This window comes from Fusarium graminearum, chromosome 2 (genome assembly GCF_000240135.3).
Source record: "Fusarium graminearum PH-1 chromosome 2, whole genome shotgun sequence".
NCBI classification, from domain to species: Eukaryota; Fungi; Ascomycota; class Sordariomycetes; order Hypocreales; family Nectriaceae; genus Fusarium; species Fusarium graminearum.
The window spans coordinates 1,981,979-2,000,090 of NC_026475.1; the positions used below are offsets into that span (position 1 = coordinate 1,981,979).

An 18,112-nucleotide genomic window follows, 5' to 3' on the forward strand; every position below is an offset into this window, starting at 1 on the left:
ACCCTGGCCTGGTCAGCCCCAATTGTCGATCACTAAGACAACCTAGTTTAGTTAAAGACCTTCCCTTTTCGATGGAATAGTCTCCTGAAAGATCGACAGCCGTAGAGCCGGCGGTTCTTTCTTTCCGCTGTTTAGCAACTAGTAAACCTGTCAAAATCCGCAACGTTTCTTCTGCAGGAACCGTTTTGTGGCGGTTTCAGAAAGACCTTAATTTCTTCTAGACCAGGGCAAGGGAATAAGACAAATCATGTCAGGGCTAGTTACGTACAGAGACAGATCTGCGTATTGACCTTGACATTTGACCGGGGTATGGGCTTCTTCCGAGGGACAGGATTCACATGCTTGTGGAAGTGATTCTGACCCGCAAATATACGCTTCCGGGACAAGAGACAAGATACAGGGGAACAAGACGAAATTAATGTCTACCTGTCTAATCCAGTATACCAGAAGCTGATACTTTGACATCCCATAGGAAAGAGAATCGATAGAACTATTTGAACCAATGACAACAAGTATCAAGAACAACTCATTATCATTTAACTGCTTGGGGGTATGTATGTAACTATCACTATTCCTGCCGATTCAATGCTCAACTAAGCCCACGCCTCCTTAATCATATCAGCTGCCTTCTCACCGATTCCATAAGCAGGCATCTGGGTGTGTCCATTGTTCACAGTAGGCATGATGGAGCAATCAGCAACCCTCAGCCCCTTGACACCGTAAACCTGCAACTTCTCATCAACAACAGCCTTGGGATCGTCCTTCTTTCCAGCAGGGCAAGTACCACTGGCATGATAGCATGTTGTGGCGTTGTTCTTGACGTACTCCTTCCAGTCCTCGCGCGTCTTGTGCTTGTGGTGCACCAGGTCAGAAGGCCAAGAGCCCTTGACAATGTCCTTTGTGCCAGCGCCCTCGATGATGATCTCGTTACCGAAAGCGCACGCCTCGGCGAGGACTTCGAGGTCTAGAGGGTCTGAGAGGTAGTTGCAGTCTACCACAGGGACAGCCGTGGCTTCAGCGTTGCGGAGAGTCACAGTACCGCGAGACTTGGGAGCGAAGAGCTCAGCAATCATACTGAATGCATGTTTGTTGTCGATGGGAAATTGATCAAACTGTTTAGGGCCGCCGTAGCATTCGGTAGTGAAGAATTCGATCTGGGGCTGCTTGGGAGTCAGGCCCATGGGATCACGGCCTTCCTTTCGGGGAGCAGAGTTCCAGATCTCAGAGTCCTTGAGACGCTCATCAATGCGGGCATAAGCAAAGATTCCAAAGGGGAACACAGTCATTGGACCCTTCTTCTCCTCCTTCCACTGGGTGAAAGCCTTTGATAGGGCATCGCCGTGGTAAAGGAGCGAGTCAGTTGTGATACCCTCCTTTTCCGTCTCGTAAAACATAAAGACAATCAGGTGATCCTGAAGGTTCTTTCCAACGCCTGGGAGATCAACAAGGGTAGTAATACCGTGCGTCTCAAGCTCATCCTTGGCGCCGATACCAGATCGGTTGAGGATGTTGGGCGAACAGTAAGCTCCTCCACTGACGATAACCTCCTTGGAAGCCTTGAGCTCGATGAAAGTACCGTCGGGCTTAACAGCTCGAACGCCAGTGGCCTTAAGCTCGCCCTGGGCGTCCTTCTCGATAAGTACCTTTTCAACGTGAGTCTCAACCATGAGGTGGAGGTTATCTCTGGGCTTTTGCTTGGTGATAAAGTCGGCACTTGTGGTGCGGAGACCTTGGTGGACTGTCCTCACTGAGTGACCGCATCCGTGGGGGTTCTCGCCAGTGGCGAACATGTCGTGATCCATGGGAAGACCCTTTGATACCATTGACTCTGCAATCATATTGGAGATGGGAGCCAAGTCATGAGGTTCAGTGTGGACATGACCTTTGTACCCATGAGATCCCTTGGTCTCTTTGAACCAGTCTTTTGTGTGGAAGTGCTCAGCCTATATATCACAATTAGTACTTATGAAAAAAACGCAACTTCATAGCGTACATACCTTAGCCATATACTTGAACATATCATCTCCGCTCCAGCCAGGAAGATTCCAGTCATCATAGTCTTGTTTCTATAAAATATTAGCTATGAGCATGATGAGCACTGACATAGAATATTAAACTTACCATTCCCTTTACCATCAAGGTACCGTTGCATCCTGAAGAACCTCCAAGGAACTTGCCTCGACTGAGCTTCACTTGACGGTTGTTGACACCAGTGCCATGTGTAGAGATGACGTTCCAGTCAGTCTCCTTGTCAAAGTTCTGAGACCATCTGTCAAAGAGTCAGTCAATCAGTCATTTACAGCCTCATGTCCAGTCACAAAAGAGGCGATCAGACGTGATCAGATACATACCCTCCAACCATGTGAACATTCTCAAGATTCTCGTTGTGTTGACCGGCCTCGATGACGAGGACCTTGACATTAGGATCTTCGGCAAGACGTGCAGCAACAACACATCCAGATGTACCACCACTGTGATTATATGAGTCAGTAAACCGTTAGTTACGTACAGTGGTGATATGAACCAAGCTTACCCGCAAACAATAAAGTCATATGTTGTTTCCGGAACAGCCATGGTGCCTTTTGTGTATATATATGATAGTTACTAAGATATGCGGCTTTTATATGACGAGGAAGAGGAGGTATACGGAGATAGGCAAGTGCAAGCAACGTTGGACGGCGTCTGTGATTCTCTTATATGGTGTAACTTGAGCCAGTTCCACTACCCACCAACTAGACTACCCCATCAATAGAAAAGAAAGTGGTGCCATTCAGCAGCCTTGTCCCTGTCCTGTCTTGTGTCTGTCTCGCCTTATTATTGGGAGGTTTCATGGGTTAGTGGGAAGGAAAGGGATTCATTGCATGAGAGATCCATCATACCAAACCCAATAAAGACATCATCAATGTGCCTTTCTCATTCCTACAACCCGGTCGGTTTCCAGATTCCTTAGAAGGACACTGAAAGAAACCTCAATGATCGGAATCGGAATGCCGAGCACGGAATCCTTGTTAGGAGTGTGCTTGCTAAGTCAGCAGGTAAGGCACTGCTTTGCACTACTATGTACAGTACAGCAGTAAAAGGCAAAATAACACCTTGACTAACTACATAGCAAACGTACTTAACCCCCAGAAACCCTCGACGTTTCTACCAAGTTGACCAATCGGGGATGGTCCTTGGGCATAGTCGTTCTGATGATCAACAGCGTTGCATCACGGACCAAAAGAAGCATAAAACATACAAGTTCCGCCCGGGCCTTGTAAATCCCCTTCTTTGACGCATAACCGAAAGGCTTGGCTACAGGGTATGATATGTGTGCGTACTTTGATGAACTCCTTTAAGATGCATACAATCTGCACGTCATGTCTCGGTTTTTTGGCAATGGAAGGACAGAAGGAACAAGAATAAATGCCAACAACGTTGGAGGTACTTATTATATACTATACCAACTTGGAACTTGAGCTTGAAGATCCTCACGCTCTAATAGGTCTATCAAAGTTCGGAGGCTGAGGTTAGCTCCAATTTCTCCAGACCTAAGCTACTGCTACAATGAGCTAAGCAACTAAGAGACGCATCAGTGGATCAACTACGAAGCACGTCCTGAAATTATCCTACGAGTGCGGATCCGGACCCGTTCTTGGCATCAACCAACCATTCCTTCTCATCCTTGGTCTGCCTTATGTACGGATCTGTATCCGTACAAAGCTGGAACATCTCCCCTAGTTCAGTTATCTCCGTAGACAGTGCTGATCCTTGGTCGGGGTCTTGACTAAGTTGAATCCAGTGACAGTTCAGTCTAGTCCAGGAAGCATAACTGGAGGTATTGGTCTGTATAAAATGTACTATGCTATCCTTGAGCTCTTTTTCTTTTCTTTTTACAAGGGGGAAACCAACAATGTGGATCTGCATATGCATGCATCGACAAGGTTCCTGTCCAAGAGGAAGGATTTGGAAGGGAACAACTCCAACACAGCTGTGGAGTTGAGGGAGAAATGATTCGATTTGTTTAAAGAGCATCAAGGTTCAGGGATAAAGAGTCATGAGAGACAAAGTGTCTAAGTGCGCAACACAACAAGTGCCGTATAGACATACATGCAAGTAACAACTCCCCTACTATAGAAGCAGGAACGTGTATGTAATTCCTCCATCGATACCATATACACCAATACAGTCAACTGACTCATGCACTCGGGGATACCAAACCCTCTCGGGTCCACCAGACAAGGTATCTAGCGGTACGGCGGCAAAGAGGAAGAGGAGGGGCGAATCCAAACTCACACAAGCAAGGACTCACAGATGAGGTCAATCTGCAAGGCAAGGCGAGGCGAGAAAAGACCACGAGATGGTCAATGCCGCCTTGAAACTCGGAGGAAAGGGGCCGTGGGAAAATCCTCCAGGATCTCAAAACTACTGGCATCATACAGATTCGCTAGCGAGCTTAACCAGGTACCATGTGAAGTAGCTTGTGTTTAAGCCCGTTCTTTCATAACATGTGCCCCTGGTATTCCCATAAACTGCATCTATCACTCTTAATTCCCGAATCACATAAACGTGGCTTACATCTGCCGTATCACTTACATTAACAAACTCAATCTTGTCTCCATCTCTATCTACATCTTCAACCTCGTCAGTCCTTACCAACATGCCTGCCTCTCCCTTTCAGACAGAAGCTTGGATAGAGTACGGTCTCGGTACTCTGATCCTGCTTCTTCGTTACTTTGCAAGATGGAAAACAGTTGGCTTCAAAGGATATCAAGGAGATGACTACTTTGCTCTTGCTTCGTTAATATTCTGGACAGTATGTTGTCCCTTGTTACTATTACCTTCGACATCAAACTTGGTAGAATATCAGACATGCAGCATCTGATCGCTGGAAGAATGAAGAAGCAAAAACAAAAGGCCACCGCAACAGAAAAAAAGTACCTGTCATATTAATTACGAGAGATCGCCGTCAACTCTTCTTCAGAGACTCCACGTGCTTCTCGATCGAGATTCAAGCCACGATTCACATTCCTTATTGAGTATCATATTGTCAATCAGAAGTGTCTGTGTTCTTGCCTTCATTGTCAATCCAAGAGCGGCTCGAGTCAGTTTGCGGATGCCATAGTCATGTGTATCTCCGTACAAGTCAAGTATATGCTTGGCCACCGGCAATGTCTCATTTACAAGTCGTAAAGAGAGGCTGTAGATCAAATCAAATCAGCCCTGATATACATGACTGAAGCCTTTGGTAATTGGTGTTCGTGGTTGTGTCTATTCGCCCAGGGTCTTGATCGTTGTTGGTAGGATCAGCCTTAGGGAAACTTCAAGATCCAATCAAGCCTACTGAAGTTAACCTACTTCGGTTTTCAGCTAAGCGGCAAGGGCTAGTCATCCCTGACGCCTCATTGTCTCATCGCCTCTCAAACTTGTGCCTGGCTAACTTCGGGTCACTGGAAGAAGACGGAGGTTTATGTCACTTGGCCGTTCGTTGGGCTCTTAGGAATAGGCCTGGATGTTAAGAAGCAGACAGTAGATCAAATTGGACATCGTATAACTCTATACTTGCTATATTCGTTTACGTGTTGTAGAAGCCGCAGTGCCGGGCCACTTATCATGATCCTCCGGTGATTGGATTATACATGAGGATAAGCCCATAACTCCCCTAATTCTTTCCTTCCATCTCTACGCTGCTGAACCAGCTTCGAATGTATGGCCAGTAGGTGTAGTGCATGTAAACATCAACGCCGGCAACAACTGCGAGGCCTGCCTTGCTGTAACGCCTGTTCTGGGGAGAGAGGTTGTTCCACTTGCTCATAAGGGAAGTTGAAGTGGTGTCACCTGCAACAGTGTTTCGCTTGGGCGAGGTAGTTGAGATGTACCTGCGAGCGCCCTGAACAGCTGAGGTGGAGAAGCGGGCGGTGAGAGTGGGCAACATGTTGTTTCGTGGGGTTGGTGTAAGTGAAGATTGTGGTTTTGTTGAACTGTGAATTGGTTTTTGTGGTGAGAGATAATTGCAGTAAGAGATAATTGTAAATTATTGGATGATTGTTTTCTAATATTTTCCTTTCTTTCAGTTCCAATCGAGTAATAAACTGTCTCTATATATGTATCTTGAGTAACGACCCTTACACCTAATCCGTTATGCTTATCCATTAAGCCTAACGATCCACGAACGCCTCGCTTTTAAACATAATCAGCATTACTCCAGCATTACACATGACTTCATCAACCGCTCGGCCGTTGCGGTCGATTCATCGTCAGCGGTTTGAATGGTTTTCTTAATCGATCCATCGTCGGTGCTGGCCCCAGTCCAACAGGTCGTCTTACACCACCATTTGGCCTGACCGACATGAACGTTGTCGCATGAAGAGTTGAGGCAGGCTTGTTAGGCATTGCTTCTCCCACATCTTCCTTCTTCTCTTCTTCAGGCTCCATTTTCGATGGAGGTCGTGGAGGTGAGCTAGAAAAGCAGGAATACGCTTTCTGCGGAACACCGTCACTGATCTTGGGCACGTTTGGCTTTGCCAGAGGTCGTGCAGTTGGCAATTTATGTTTCGCCAATTCAGGATCAATTGACGGCTTTTGTGGTCCAGGTAGTGAGAGTAACCTGCTGTTCTGCCGCGACAAAGCAGATTCATACCGAGCCTGCGCAAGAGACCTACTCTGCGGTTGCGACTGCGGCTCTGGTGGGGGTTTAGGAGCGTTTGGCCCTTGGTTGAGCCATCCAAGCATGCTCTTTTGGCCAACACCTCGTTTGGTTGATCCCTTCTTCACTCCAGGCTTCGAACTGTCTGGTGGTGGTGCAGCTGCTGCAGCGGCATCAAGAGCAACTCTATGAGCCCCGGCGGTTGTAAAGCCTGGCAAAGCAGCGACCGTGAATTCAGATGACTTCTCCATCGTTGTAGCATACTCTCTCTGCCAGGGAAGCTCATCTGATTCGTCATAAGAAGTGGTAGGATGCGAAACACGTTGTCGCTTCGGTGCGCGAGAGTACTGACGACCAGATTCTTCATCAATCCTTTCGACGTTCTTGTGGTCGGCAGGATCGACAGGGAACCTATCGTCCTCGACTGAGAACATAGGCGGGAGCTTTCCAAAGACCGTTTTCTCAGATGGGGCATCTCGACCAAGAATTTTGGCAACTCCCTCCACAACTGCTCGATCAAATGATGGGCCCTTTTTGGCAAAGACCTTGGACGCGAACGGTGCTACGAACGGTGAAAGCTCGACTTTGCTGCTCAGCCCCTGGGAGCCGTAAAGTGGACAGCTCAGGTACAACAGTGCTTTCGCTCGTGTCATTGCCACGTACAAGAGGCGTCGTTCCTCGTCTGTGTCTTCAGATCTTGAGTGAGGTATTGATCCAGTGTAGACAGATGGCACAAAAACCACTGGCCATTCCAATCCCTTCGCGGCATGGATTGTCGAGATTGTAACCAGTGATTTCTGTTCTGTCGTGTCGCCCTTGTTCTGTGCATCCGACGCCAGCGCCACGTTGGCTAGAAAACGACCCAGCATATCGTCCACCTTTACCTGATCCAAGTTGTCGATTTCCGGAAGTGCGTCTTCGTCTGGTGCGCCAAAGTCTTTCATGAAGTCGCTGACCAAATTAACAAATTCTTGGACGTTAGCCCATCGCTGTTCATGCTCCTCTGTGTATTCTTCCTCCAGATACTTCTTAAAATCGAGGTGTGTTAATAATTGCTCTATCAGATTGACCAACGTAACAGGGCTGCTCTGGCTGATTTCGCTAGCTTGCTTTTGTAAACTCGTAATAGTGCGGATGAGTTCTGTATTGAGCTTTTGCTCCATTTTAGGTCTGATGTTGGCTTTGGCTTTCCGATTGCCTCTGCAGTGTTTCAAAATCAAGGTCCAGAGACTCATGTCAGACTGCTCTGCTTCTTCGATCAATGCTTTGACTGTTGCCTCTCCAATACCTCTTCGGGGTACATTGATGATCCTGGCTAGCGCATCATTGTTGTCAGGTTGGCTGACTACCCGGAGATAGTCGATTAACACTTTGATCTCCTTTCGTTCGTAGAATTTGTGTCCTCCAATCATCCGATATGCGACGCCAGCTTTTCCTAGGGCTGATTCGATGTGCCTGGAAAGGGCGGCGGATCTCAAGAGAATTGCAACATCTTCAAACTTGAGCATATCTCCAAACATCATGACTGCTCGCTTAATCTCTGAAACAATCCATTCGCCTTCAGCAGACGAGCTTTTTAATGATCTGAGTACCGGTCGCGCTCCCTTAGTGTGGACCGGCAGCAGAACTTTCTTGTATCGCTTCGTGTCTTGCTGTATGACAGTAAGTGATACATCAAGGATGGACTGTGAAGATCGATAGTTTTCTTCTAGTGATATTTCGTCTGTATTGGGATATTCTCGCAATAGACGGAAGAGATTTTTGACTTCGGCTGAGCGCCAGCCATAGATACTCTGATCGGGGTCGCCAACGATCGTTATTCGTTGTTTTGCTTGGGCGAAGAGTTTCATAAGTTCGTATTGAATGCCGTTGGTATCTTGGTACTCGTCGATAAGGACAGTCTGAACGTTGGAAACGCAAGCCGGGTGGTCTCGAAGTAGCTCGACGCATTTGACTAGGAGATCGTCGTAGTCCAGTAAATTTGATCTTGTGAGTTGAGCCTGATATTCCTCGTAGCATGTCCTTAATTCCGGGTTCTCTTTTCTTCCTTTCTGCGTCGGAGGTGGCGCCATAGCATCTGGTCCTTTCGCCTTCTCTTTGCTGATCCATGATTTTGCTTGTTGCGGCTCGATATTGAGTTTCAGCCTCTTGCAGATTCTCTGGATAATTGCCCTGGAGTCTCCATCGTCTGCGATGCCGAATTTGGAGTCCAATCCGATTCGGTTCCCGTATATTGATAGATATCTCCTAGCGATCGAGTGAAATGTTCCAAGCACAATCTTCTTTTCGCATTCCTCGCCCAGTGTTTTCCCGATTCGCTCTTTCATCTCCCTGGCCGCCTTGACGGTAAAGGTTGCGACGATGACATCGGAAGGACGGTAGCCAACTCTCTGGATAAGCCATACTACCCGCGATGTAAGGGTATGGGTTTTGCCGCTTCCAGGGCCGGCGAGGATTGCTACAGTTGATGCGGTTGAAGTCACAGCGCGGCGTTGCGCCTCGTTCAGCGATTGAAGAATCGCATCTTGTACAATAGAGGACATACTGAATACGTGGACGAATCCACGGGATATTGTCGATCTGTCAGGGAGAAAGGTATCATCGAAGTAAGCAGGCCCATGCGAGATCGGCCGAATGGGAGTTTAAAGAATATCGATTGCCGCTCTATTGGTTTCGGTAGAGGGGCTTGCGCGTTGATTGAGTGGCCAACAGATCTCGCGACGCGACAAGAAACTTCGCGATGTCACGTGACTGTGACACTGAGTGTATCGGGTAGGCTTTAGAGTCTAATTCCATTTATATTATAGGAAACACTCTTTACAGTCTAATCATTGATAGACCAGTCCAATTCTGTGATCTCAAAATACTATTGATGATATACAGTCAAGCCAGAACAATTACCTAAACAAGATGTTGCTCGGTGTTGAGGCATGTGTACTCCGTAAACTGGTCACTAAACCAAAACGATTTTTTGTGATATCCTACGCTGACCACCTTTTTATCTTTACATCACATCACATATACGCTAATACTGTACTTCATTCATCACTATCACCGTCATGTTATCACGCATTAGTGACCGCTAGTCAACTTCAAAAGTTCGTTGCAACTGTGATATCCCACTACAAAGTGATTGATCATTGAGAGTGGGATACGACCAAAAGGGATTTTCACGAGTGCTTTAATGGGGTCAGGGATGTAGATCAACTCTCCGTTGACATCAGTATTCTTCTACGTTTTAGTGAGTTGATGGATAAATTGATATGTGAACTTTTGCTATAAAGTGCTCATCAAAGGTCGTCTCCATTGTGGATATGCCTCACTTACACGCCGGCTTAGACAAATACGTCCTCACCGCATCAACAGATGTTCATGTATCACTGCCGAACATGGTTCTTACATTGGAATCGTCATGTCTCCAGCGAGTAGCCACCAACCATATCACAAAGGTCGTTAACTCAGGGTTATGAAGCTATAGTCGTGCGATAGTAGTGCAACTTTGCACAATAGACGCCGTGATGGTCCCTTCCATTCGAGGGGACCATCGACGCCATCGATCTAATGATGCCGAATAACCTGATGTAACACAGAGAAGAACGCCTCATTCGAAGAGTTTGGTACATCACATGATGAATAGCTGAGTGGGAATTATCCCACATGGTCCAGGGCCCGACAGCATGGAAGATGCAGGCAACACACACAATTGGGCCTCAAAGTGACCCTACCGAATTCGTATCTGCCGTTAGCTGAGTGATAGATCAGCCATTCTCGCCTATTACTGGTCAGTCACGACGTTGAAATTCAGGAACGTCGAGTTAGACAACCCCTCTTGGTGGTGATACAGACCCAGCCAGACCTGTACCTGGTAGCATGGATCGCCCCCGCCCCGCTCGGAACCCTTTAATGCCAGAACAGACAACCACAGAGAATCCTTTAAAGTAAAGTGAAAAAAACACTGTATCGTTCAATCCTTGTATATTGAATCATAGAGCCAACCAGAGACTGCTGTATGTGGATATCGGTGGTTGGTGGATGGTAGCTCAACACCAATCATCCACTAGCACACTATATCGCCCAGCGGTTAACCGTCCAATCACGTCTTGTAGATGGCCTCGTCACACTTCGACCCTCACATATCGCCTGCAACCACTGTTGCCCATCACCAAGGGTATCGAGCTATTCTCGGGCGCCTGCTCATTCATGCGTCTGCGATTCGACCGCTCCTAGGCCACTGGCTTCTTCTGTCTAGCGACTCAGCGTCGAGCCCTGGGTAGTCCAGCGGCTAACGCATGGTGATAGTCGATCATGACCCAACCCGCTATATACCTCGTTGAGACCGCAAGTTCCCTCTTCCGTGCATGATGTTCTTCTAGTGTTTCGTCTCGCTGTGTTCAGGAGGTCACATCGCACAATCCGGGCTCCTCCATAAAGAATAAGTGTCTCGCCTTGGACCTCGTTTCCCACGATGCTTCTTGAAGGCGCTCGCTTGTCATCACTGTCCGGCCTGCTACTACTACTATCACAACATCTCGCAACTGCTCAACCAGGACCTCTTCTGTCCTCAGTTCTCCAAGCCCGAGACACAGACAGGCCCATACCAGGAGGACCTGTAGACACAACATATCTTCCCGCTCAGATCGGTGGTATAATCGGAGCATACGCCGTCTCATTGGTGCTGGTCGCCATAACATTGCTTGCTCTATCCAAGAAGCGTCGCGAACATATAGCAGCTGGCCTAGACGAAGTCGATTTTGCTGTGCGCAAAGACATTGTCAGCCCCGACTTTCCGCAAGCAGTGCCCACGTCTCTGAACATCATCACCGACACTTCATTCATCAAGCCAGGCTTTCCGGATTTGCAAGACGGCGCTAACCCGTACATTCATCCATCACCAAACTCGAGCATCGGTGCACCCGGAACAAACCCTTTTGTGGATCCTCGCGTTGTCGCAGTAGACAGAGTCATGGCCCAATCTCAGCTTGAAGATATGTACAAACATGTACTGGAGCACGAGGATGCAAAGAAGCGAGGACTCGTCTATGAAGTCCCTCTTCCTCCCACTGCTCACCATCAACCACGCCCTTCAGCCTCTGGGTCGGCCTTGTCCATGAAATCTTCGGTGTCGTCGCCATTAAAGAAAGAAAGGAACAAGCCGGCAACGCTCAATCTCTCGGCTTCTCGTGATGAAAAGACCCAGTCAAGGACCTCTTCGTTTCTCTCGGCTCTCCGATCTCCCAAGAAGAAGGCGATGAAGGGCATGAGCATCTCATCACCTCTTATGACCCCCCAGACTGGCGAATTCCCCCGCCAAGACTACCAAGAGATGAACACGATCCCTCCTCGAAAATATGCTCCGGCCGCTCCGCCTCCGGTCCCCACTAACCAGGCCCCATACGGATCCCCGACTGTCCCGGGCAAGATCCATTCGTCGCTTCCAACCCCGGACATCTCGCCCGAGAGTGTTTTGAGCATTGATGAGCGCATCGGAAACCAGCTACCTCCTCCTGGCCACCACCGACAAGTATCTTACGCGCCTTCGGAGCGTGATCCCGAGTCTGCCACTTCGGAGCACTCCCAGGTGCCGCTGGTCGGTCTGCCATCGTCTCCCAAGCCTGGTGCGCGATTCCCATCTCTCCCCGCGTCGCCCAAGCCTGGTCAGACCTTCCAGCGCTCCAACGCACCTACAGCTGTCCGCACCGGTGGTTCTCTGCCGTTGCGTGCCTACGAGCCGGCGCTGGCGTCGCCCAACACCATTGCCCAGACTACCAAGCAGACCGTGTTTGAGAGAAAGGGTCCGCTGTCGCCTAGTGGAGCAATGACTCCTTACACAGCTGGTGCAGTGCCATACTCACCTTACCAACCCTTCACACCATGTATGCCAGTGACACCATCACTCATCACCAAGGAGGACCGAAAGAGGATGAGACGCATGGTGCCCAAGACACCAACGCTGGAGATGGTGCAGAGCTCTGATGATGTTTGGTAAACGAAACTGACGGGTCGGTATCGGTATCGGTTGGAGTTTTGGTGGGATGGATTGGGGTATTATGTTGCATTGTTTTCTTGAGATATCACGGTTTATGAAAGAGATTGGATGGATCCTCCTGGCTCAATGCCTTATGTTTAGTTTAGAGCTGGCCTACGGGGGCTCGCAGGGACGTATTATCACGGCCGCAAGGACCAAGCAACTTTATTTGCCAAGACCTTTTTTTTGTATATCAAATTATTTCTTCACAATACGAATTTGGTCTAGATTGAACAGATGTTTAGTATATCCGTAGATGTTCCTGGGATGTTTAGTTTTACGACGCCTTGATCGTTTATGAGTGATCGCTAATCGGGACCAAACAAGCCATTTTATGCAATGTCATGGCGGGAAAGCACTAAGCGTTGAAACTAACGACTGAAGTGAGTTTGATCTTCGAGATGGATCCTCTGATTTTAACCTCTTACAGAATAAAATCAGGAGAATTCAGTTAACGGTCTGAGGGTATCGGAGAGCTGAAAAGAAGCTGTGATGGATCATTTCGTGGCGGTGGGGCGACCTGGGAATAGTTCGCAGTGGCGGTGCCTGATTAACAGTAGGGCAGCTGAGATATTTGCAGCTAAGCAGGATACGGAAACGAGTATGAGACGGGTCAGATTGCATTACTTTTCTTGTTCAGCTCTGCTGCTATCCGTTGATACAGATGCAGTTTGCCGGCGATGGTTGCACAAGACGGTAGATTCACGACAAGATGAACTGATTTTCAAGCAGAGTCAGGCTTCTAGAGTCAGTCATTGGCAGCTGTGATATGCCCGAAGTCCAACGGCACCCAAAATGCCGGGTTCCCGTCGCTTAGATGAGTCTATCGCCGTCTGGAATGTATATGTTTTCGTCCAGAACACTGGGGTGATGAGTGTGTGGGATCAGACTCGCGTGGCCGACCCGAGACACTTTTGGGAGCTACCAGGGTTTTGTTTTGTTTCTCTTGACTTGATATTGTGAGCAGGGTTGATGGGTTGAGAAAGTATTGAATCATGACTTCATATCAATTATCGATAATTGCTTTGCTGAAAGACGGCGAACAAACAGACCAGGCTCCTGGTCCCCTTTTCGTCGGCAGGCAAGGATCAATTCATTCCAGTTGATTTAATAGAGTTGAATAAGTTCCTTAGTTCCTACTACTAAGTGACAGGTACACAGTGCAGGGATCGATCATCTGAGACGAAAAGTGCACCAAAAAGTTAAAATTGGTAGGAGAGGGGTAACAGTTCAGACTGTTCAGTTAGATCTAGGCTATAAACCCCCCGTGTTGCCCCCTAGCGCCCCCTCCTCTGGGGACATGGAGTGTCTCAGTTAGTGGACTGGGCCGCCACAATCAATAGACGGAATAACCCTCTACACACTGTATTACAGCAGAGCCAACAGCATCAATAGGCGAAGTTGGCTTCGGTTTCGGGTGGGGACCAGCGGGAATTCGTCACTCGCTTGTTATTAGCTCTCTCTCCTCTCCAGGTAGCTTTTTGATGGGATCCGTTATTTTTCTTTGGAAGAACGAGCTTGGCCAAGCCCGGACTCGACTGGGCGTCACTGGGCTGATACCCGGTTACCATCGTACGATTTCCCGCCCTCTCCTCAAACCGAATTCCTTGCATCCATCGCTCGTCTCCGAACCTTTGCTCAAATTGCCTGTTCTTTTCACCAGCAAAATATCTGCCATTGCTTGCCAGTCGAACCACAATCGCGAGACCGCGCTGCTCTTTCCTTGCTCTTACTGTTGAACCCCTGTACTTTCCTTATCCTTAACCTCTTCTCACCTGTCAAACCTTCGGCAGCACCCGCTCAATCATTCGATCATTGCACGATTGAGACAACCATCATCCTGCTCTCTTGAGTTGCACTATCAGTTGCAGTAGCAGTGGCAGCAGCAGCACGCCCTCACCCATCGACCATTCTACCGACCGATCCAGCATCTTAGCAACAGGCTAGAACAGAGAGGCCTGTCGATCCGATTCATCAATCACTGACTGACCCTGACCCTCATTCAGCTGCTCAGGCTCTCACTCACTGTAATTGTCGCGATCGCGGCACAAGTCCACGCCTCGGCCGAGACTGTATCAAATAGATCGCGCCGGGTATAGAGGTCCAATTCAATCAAACTGCAGCAATAGTCAGCTGGCAGTCCATTCAAATCCTTGTACTGTCGCCGGCCAAAGTCGTCGTCTTCCCGAAAGGCCTCGCTCTCTCACGGCGACTCTTTCGGGGTCACCCCAACTGCTGGGTTAATCAATCAGCCCATCGCGACTGCATGGTGCTGGCCCATCATGCCTGGCTCTCGCTTCTCTGATATGGCTGACCAGGACAACGGTCTTTATGGTCTGCAGGATCCCAACCTGGGCTTTGTTGACGATGGCTCCGGTGTAAAATCCGACCCCTCCTCAGCCTCCCTGCCCAACGATTCTTCTTCCCGTCCCCAGACCCAGCAGCAATACTACGACGCTGCATGGCAGTTCACCGGTACACCCCCTTACGACTCGTACGATCCTTCCAGCAGTGCTCCTCCCGCCCAAACCAACTACCAACCCTCTTGGTTCAATCTTGGTCAGGATCAGCAGAACCCTCAACAGCTGCCTGTCTCTACCGGAGTCGACGGCCTTTCGGCAACCACCTTCAGCCCCGAGTCCCTCTACGCCGCTTCTGGACCGTCGCTGGCACAAGGCAACTTCCCAGACAACCTCGCTCTTCAGCAGCCCCCAATTATTAGCCATCTTACTCCTGCGCTGCAGGAGAAGCTACGCAACATCGCCATGCCGCCTCATCTCCAATATCACTCTCCCAAGAGCGCCTCCAGTCCTGACTCAGCAAACGGCGAGCACACCAGAAGAGGTCTCCTCTCGTCGCCAGACCCTGCTGATGGATCCTCGAAAGCGTCCCGAAAGCGCAAGTCTTCCGCCGACCCTGAAGATGACGACGATGAAGATGATGGTGATCAACCAGTGAAGAAAACCGCTCACAACATGATCGAGAAGCGATACCGAACCAACCTGAACGACAAGATAGCAGCTTTAAGGGACAGCGTTCCTAGTCTTCGTATCATGACCAAGAGCGCCCGGGGCGAGGACACCACCGAGGACCGCGAGGAGCTTCATGGTTTGACTCCAGCCCATAAACTGAACAAGGCTACCGTACGTTGTGCTCTTCTAATGAGGTAATAAATGCTGATCGATGAGCAGGTTTTGAGTAAAGCGACTGAGTACATTCGGCATCTGGAGAAACGAAACAATCGATTACTTGATGAAAACGGCGCCATGCAAGCCCGGATTGCTGCCTTTGAGAAGTTGTTCATGGCTGGTGCTATGAACGGGACAATTAGCCCTCTCCAGCAACCGCCCACGCCCATTCAGTATGCTCAAGACGCTCAACAATTCGGTAACTCGCCTATGCAAGGACCACAAGACGGTAACGCGCAGCCCGGTGGTATGATCCAGGTTCCCGAGGACATGAAGAGAATACTTTCAGCACAGATGGCCGCAGGTCAACCATATCCCGTCCCTCAACAACAATTTAGAGGTGGCAACCCTGCACTCATTCGACAGCAACAGATTCAACAGCAGCAACAAATACAGCAAAATAGGTGGAACAACGCCGGTCCTTACTTTGGTAAACTGATGGTCGGATCATTGGCTGGTCTCATGATCTTGGAGGCAGTTCGCGAGGATGAGACCACCAACGAAAAGCCCGAAGGCCGTGGTCTGTATGCTCTACCTATGCAACTTCTCAAGACTGCATCGTCCAGCCTTGACTTGAGTGTTGGAGGTTATCATCTCCACACTTCCCTCCGAGTCATTCTTTTGCTCGGAACATTCCTCTGGGTGTTTGTCCCTTCTCTTTTCTCACAAGCTCAGCCAAAGCACAAGAAACCACAAGCGGGTGTTCTCCAGGCTGCACCATCACTCGCGTCACCGATCCATGTTCGCCGACAGGCCTGGCTCACTGCTATCCAAACGGTGTGGGTTCCTCGCCACAACTTCTTCCCTCGAGGCCGCAGCTCTTGTTCTGAAGACTCTCAAACTCAGCCTTCGCAATGCCATTGGGATCCACGGTTATCAAGCCCTCACTGGGCTGACACAGGAGCAGGAAACTGCCCGAGTACAAGCCTGGAGTATTGCCATCGACTCGCAGTTGGCTGGTGGTGATGTCGAGATCAACAAGAGTCGCCTTGTTCTTACTTTCCTTGCTTCTGGTACCCTCCCCGACACACCCGCGAGGCTCATGCTCAAGGCCCTCCACATTCGTGTCCTTCTCTGGGGTCTCAGCCAAAACCGTCTCCACCTTGGAGCAAGCAATATTATCGCTTCCAAGCTCGCCCGGGCGAAGTGGAACGAGGCCCGTCAATCGAACCGTCTTCTCACTCAACTCCACCGCGAATCCGCCGAGCAGCACGACGACGACCTTCCCCAGCACCTTGCCTTGCTGGTCGAGCAAGATTGCGACGAAGTGCTCAATGACGATGTTATCCAGCGCGCACACAACCTTGCCTTCAATGCGGAAACTGACCACAACGTTGCAGCCCCTATGGATGGTATGGACGCAGTCGTCGATGACACCGCTGTTGGATCCCCTCTCGATGCTGTCGCGGCCTGGTGGTCAACTCAAATCCTGCACCGGACCTTGGTCGCCACGATGGAAAAAGATGAAGAGACTCTCAGCACCATGGCTGAAGACATTGAACTCTCCATCAAGATCGCACCCCTCGGATCTACCGCTCAGGCCCGTGCCATCGTGGCACGCGCTGTCCTGGTTGACAAGGCCCGTGGCGCTAATATCGCCTCGGCCTTGCAGTCCATGGGCAACGAAAAAGTCGACGCCCTTTTGAGCAATTCCATCTGCGTTGTTGATTCCAGCTTCCAAACCTCTGCCTCCGATTTCCGACTCGCCCTCCGCTGTGCCATGGCCATCGCCCACCTCCGACGTGTCGAATGCACCCCCGGAAGTACCCACCAGGGCCTACGAATGATCGATTCAATCATGACACGCAGCAATGCCTCCCAAATGTCTCTTCTCGGATGCACCGCGGCTCTCCAGCTTATGGAAGAGCTCGACAAGCAAAAGGTTGCCGCCGAGACTTTCAACTCCTCTCTTGAGCGCCTGTCTGGAGGTCTTCGTTTATGGATGGGTGGTGCCCCTGGAGAAAAGTGTGGCGTTTCCTCGGATGTGCGAGAAAAGGTTGTAAACCGGTGTCTGATCATCACCAAGAGCATGGTGGGAATGGATTCAGATACCGGATACGGCAGTCTTGACGAATGCGAGGACGACGGATGCGAGGATGACGGATGTTAGACGACAAGAAGCGAGTTCTTTCTTATTATCTCTTTTGTGAGCGACATAAACCTAGCGGTCATTTTTCATTGACTTATTTGCATCATCTCATTGCAGGTCGGATCCACAGTCCTGACCTCGGCGAGATGAGTTTTTTATGAACATGGGTATTTGGGTTTTCTTCG

The 18,112-nt window shown here is 49.4% G+C and overlaps 5 protein-coding genes across 5 annotated transcripts; 2 read left to right on the forward strand and 3 right to left on the reverse strand.

Annotated features, from left to right (window-relative positions):
• Positions 1-576: 576 nt before the first annotated feature.
• FGSG_08407 (uncharacterized protein) lies at positions 577-2,574 on the reverse strand (the record flags this gene model as incomplete). Its single annotated transcript, XM_011322067.1, has 5 exons — positions 577-1,943; positions 1,998-2,066; positions 2,122-2,269; positions 2,352-2,471; positions 2,534-2,574. The coding sequence occupies 5 exons, from the start codon at positions 2,572-2,574 to the stop codon at positions 594-596; spliced, it is 1,728 nt and encodes a 575-aa protein (XP_011320369.1). The 3' UTR covers positions 577-593.
• A 1,029-nt stretch (positions 2,575-3,603) lies between these two features.
• On the reverse strand, positions 3,604-3,912 carry FGSG_13373 (uncharacterized protein; the record flags this gene model as incomplete). Its single annotated transcript, XM_011322068.1, has 1 exon — positions 3,604-3,912. The coding sequence occupies one exon, from the start codon at positions 3,910-3,912 to the stop codon at positions 3,604-3,606; it is 309 nt and encodes a 102-aa protein (XP_011320370.1).
• A 2,292-nt stretch (positions 3,913-6,204) lies between these two features.
• Positions 6,205-9,168, reverse strand: FGSG_08405 (uncharacterized protein; the record flags this gene model as incomplete). The annotated part of the gene is made up of 1 exon (XM_011322069.1): positions 6,205-9,168. One exon carries the CDS (start codon positions 9,166-9,168, stop codon positions 6,205-6,207), a length of 2,964 nt encoding a protein of 987 aa, XP_011320371.1.
• Positions 9,169-11,090: 1,922 nt separating this feature from the next.
• On the forward strand, positions 11,091-12,883 carry FGSG_08404 (uncharacterized protein; the record flags this gene model as incomplete). The annotated part of the gene is made up of 1 exon (XM_011322070.1): positions 11,091-12,883. One exon carries the CDS (start codon positions 11,091-11,093, stop codon positions 12,609-12,611), a length of 1,521 nt encoding a protein of 506 aa, XP_011320372.1. The 3' UTR covers positions 12,612-12,883.
• A 2,049-nt stretch (positions 12,884-14,932) lies between these two features.
• FGSG_08403 (uncharacterized protein) lies at positions 14,933-18,110 on the forward strand (the record flags this gene model as incomplete). The annotated part of the gene is made up of 3 exons (XM_011322071.1): positions 14,933-15,793; positions 15,881-16,362; positions 16,550-18,110. The coding sequence occupies 3 exons, from the start codon at positions 14,933-14,935 to the stop codon at positions 17,946-17,948; spliced, it is 2,742 nt and encodes a 913-aa protein (XP_011320373.1). The 3' UTR covers positions 17,949-18,110.
• Positions 18,111-18,112: the final 2 nt, after the last annotated feature.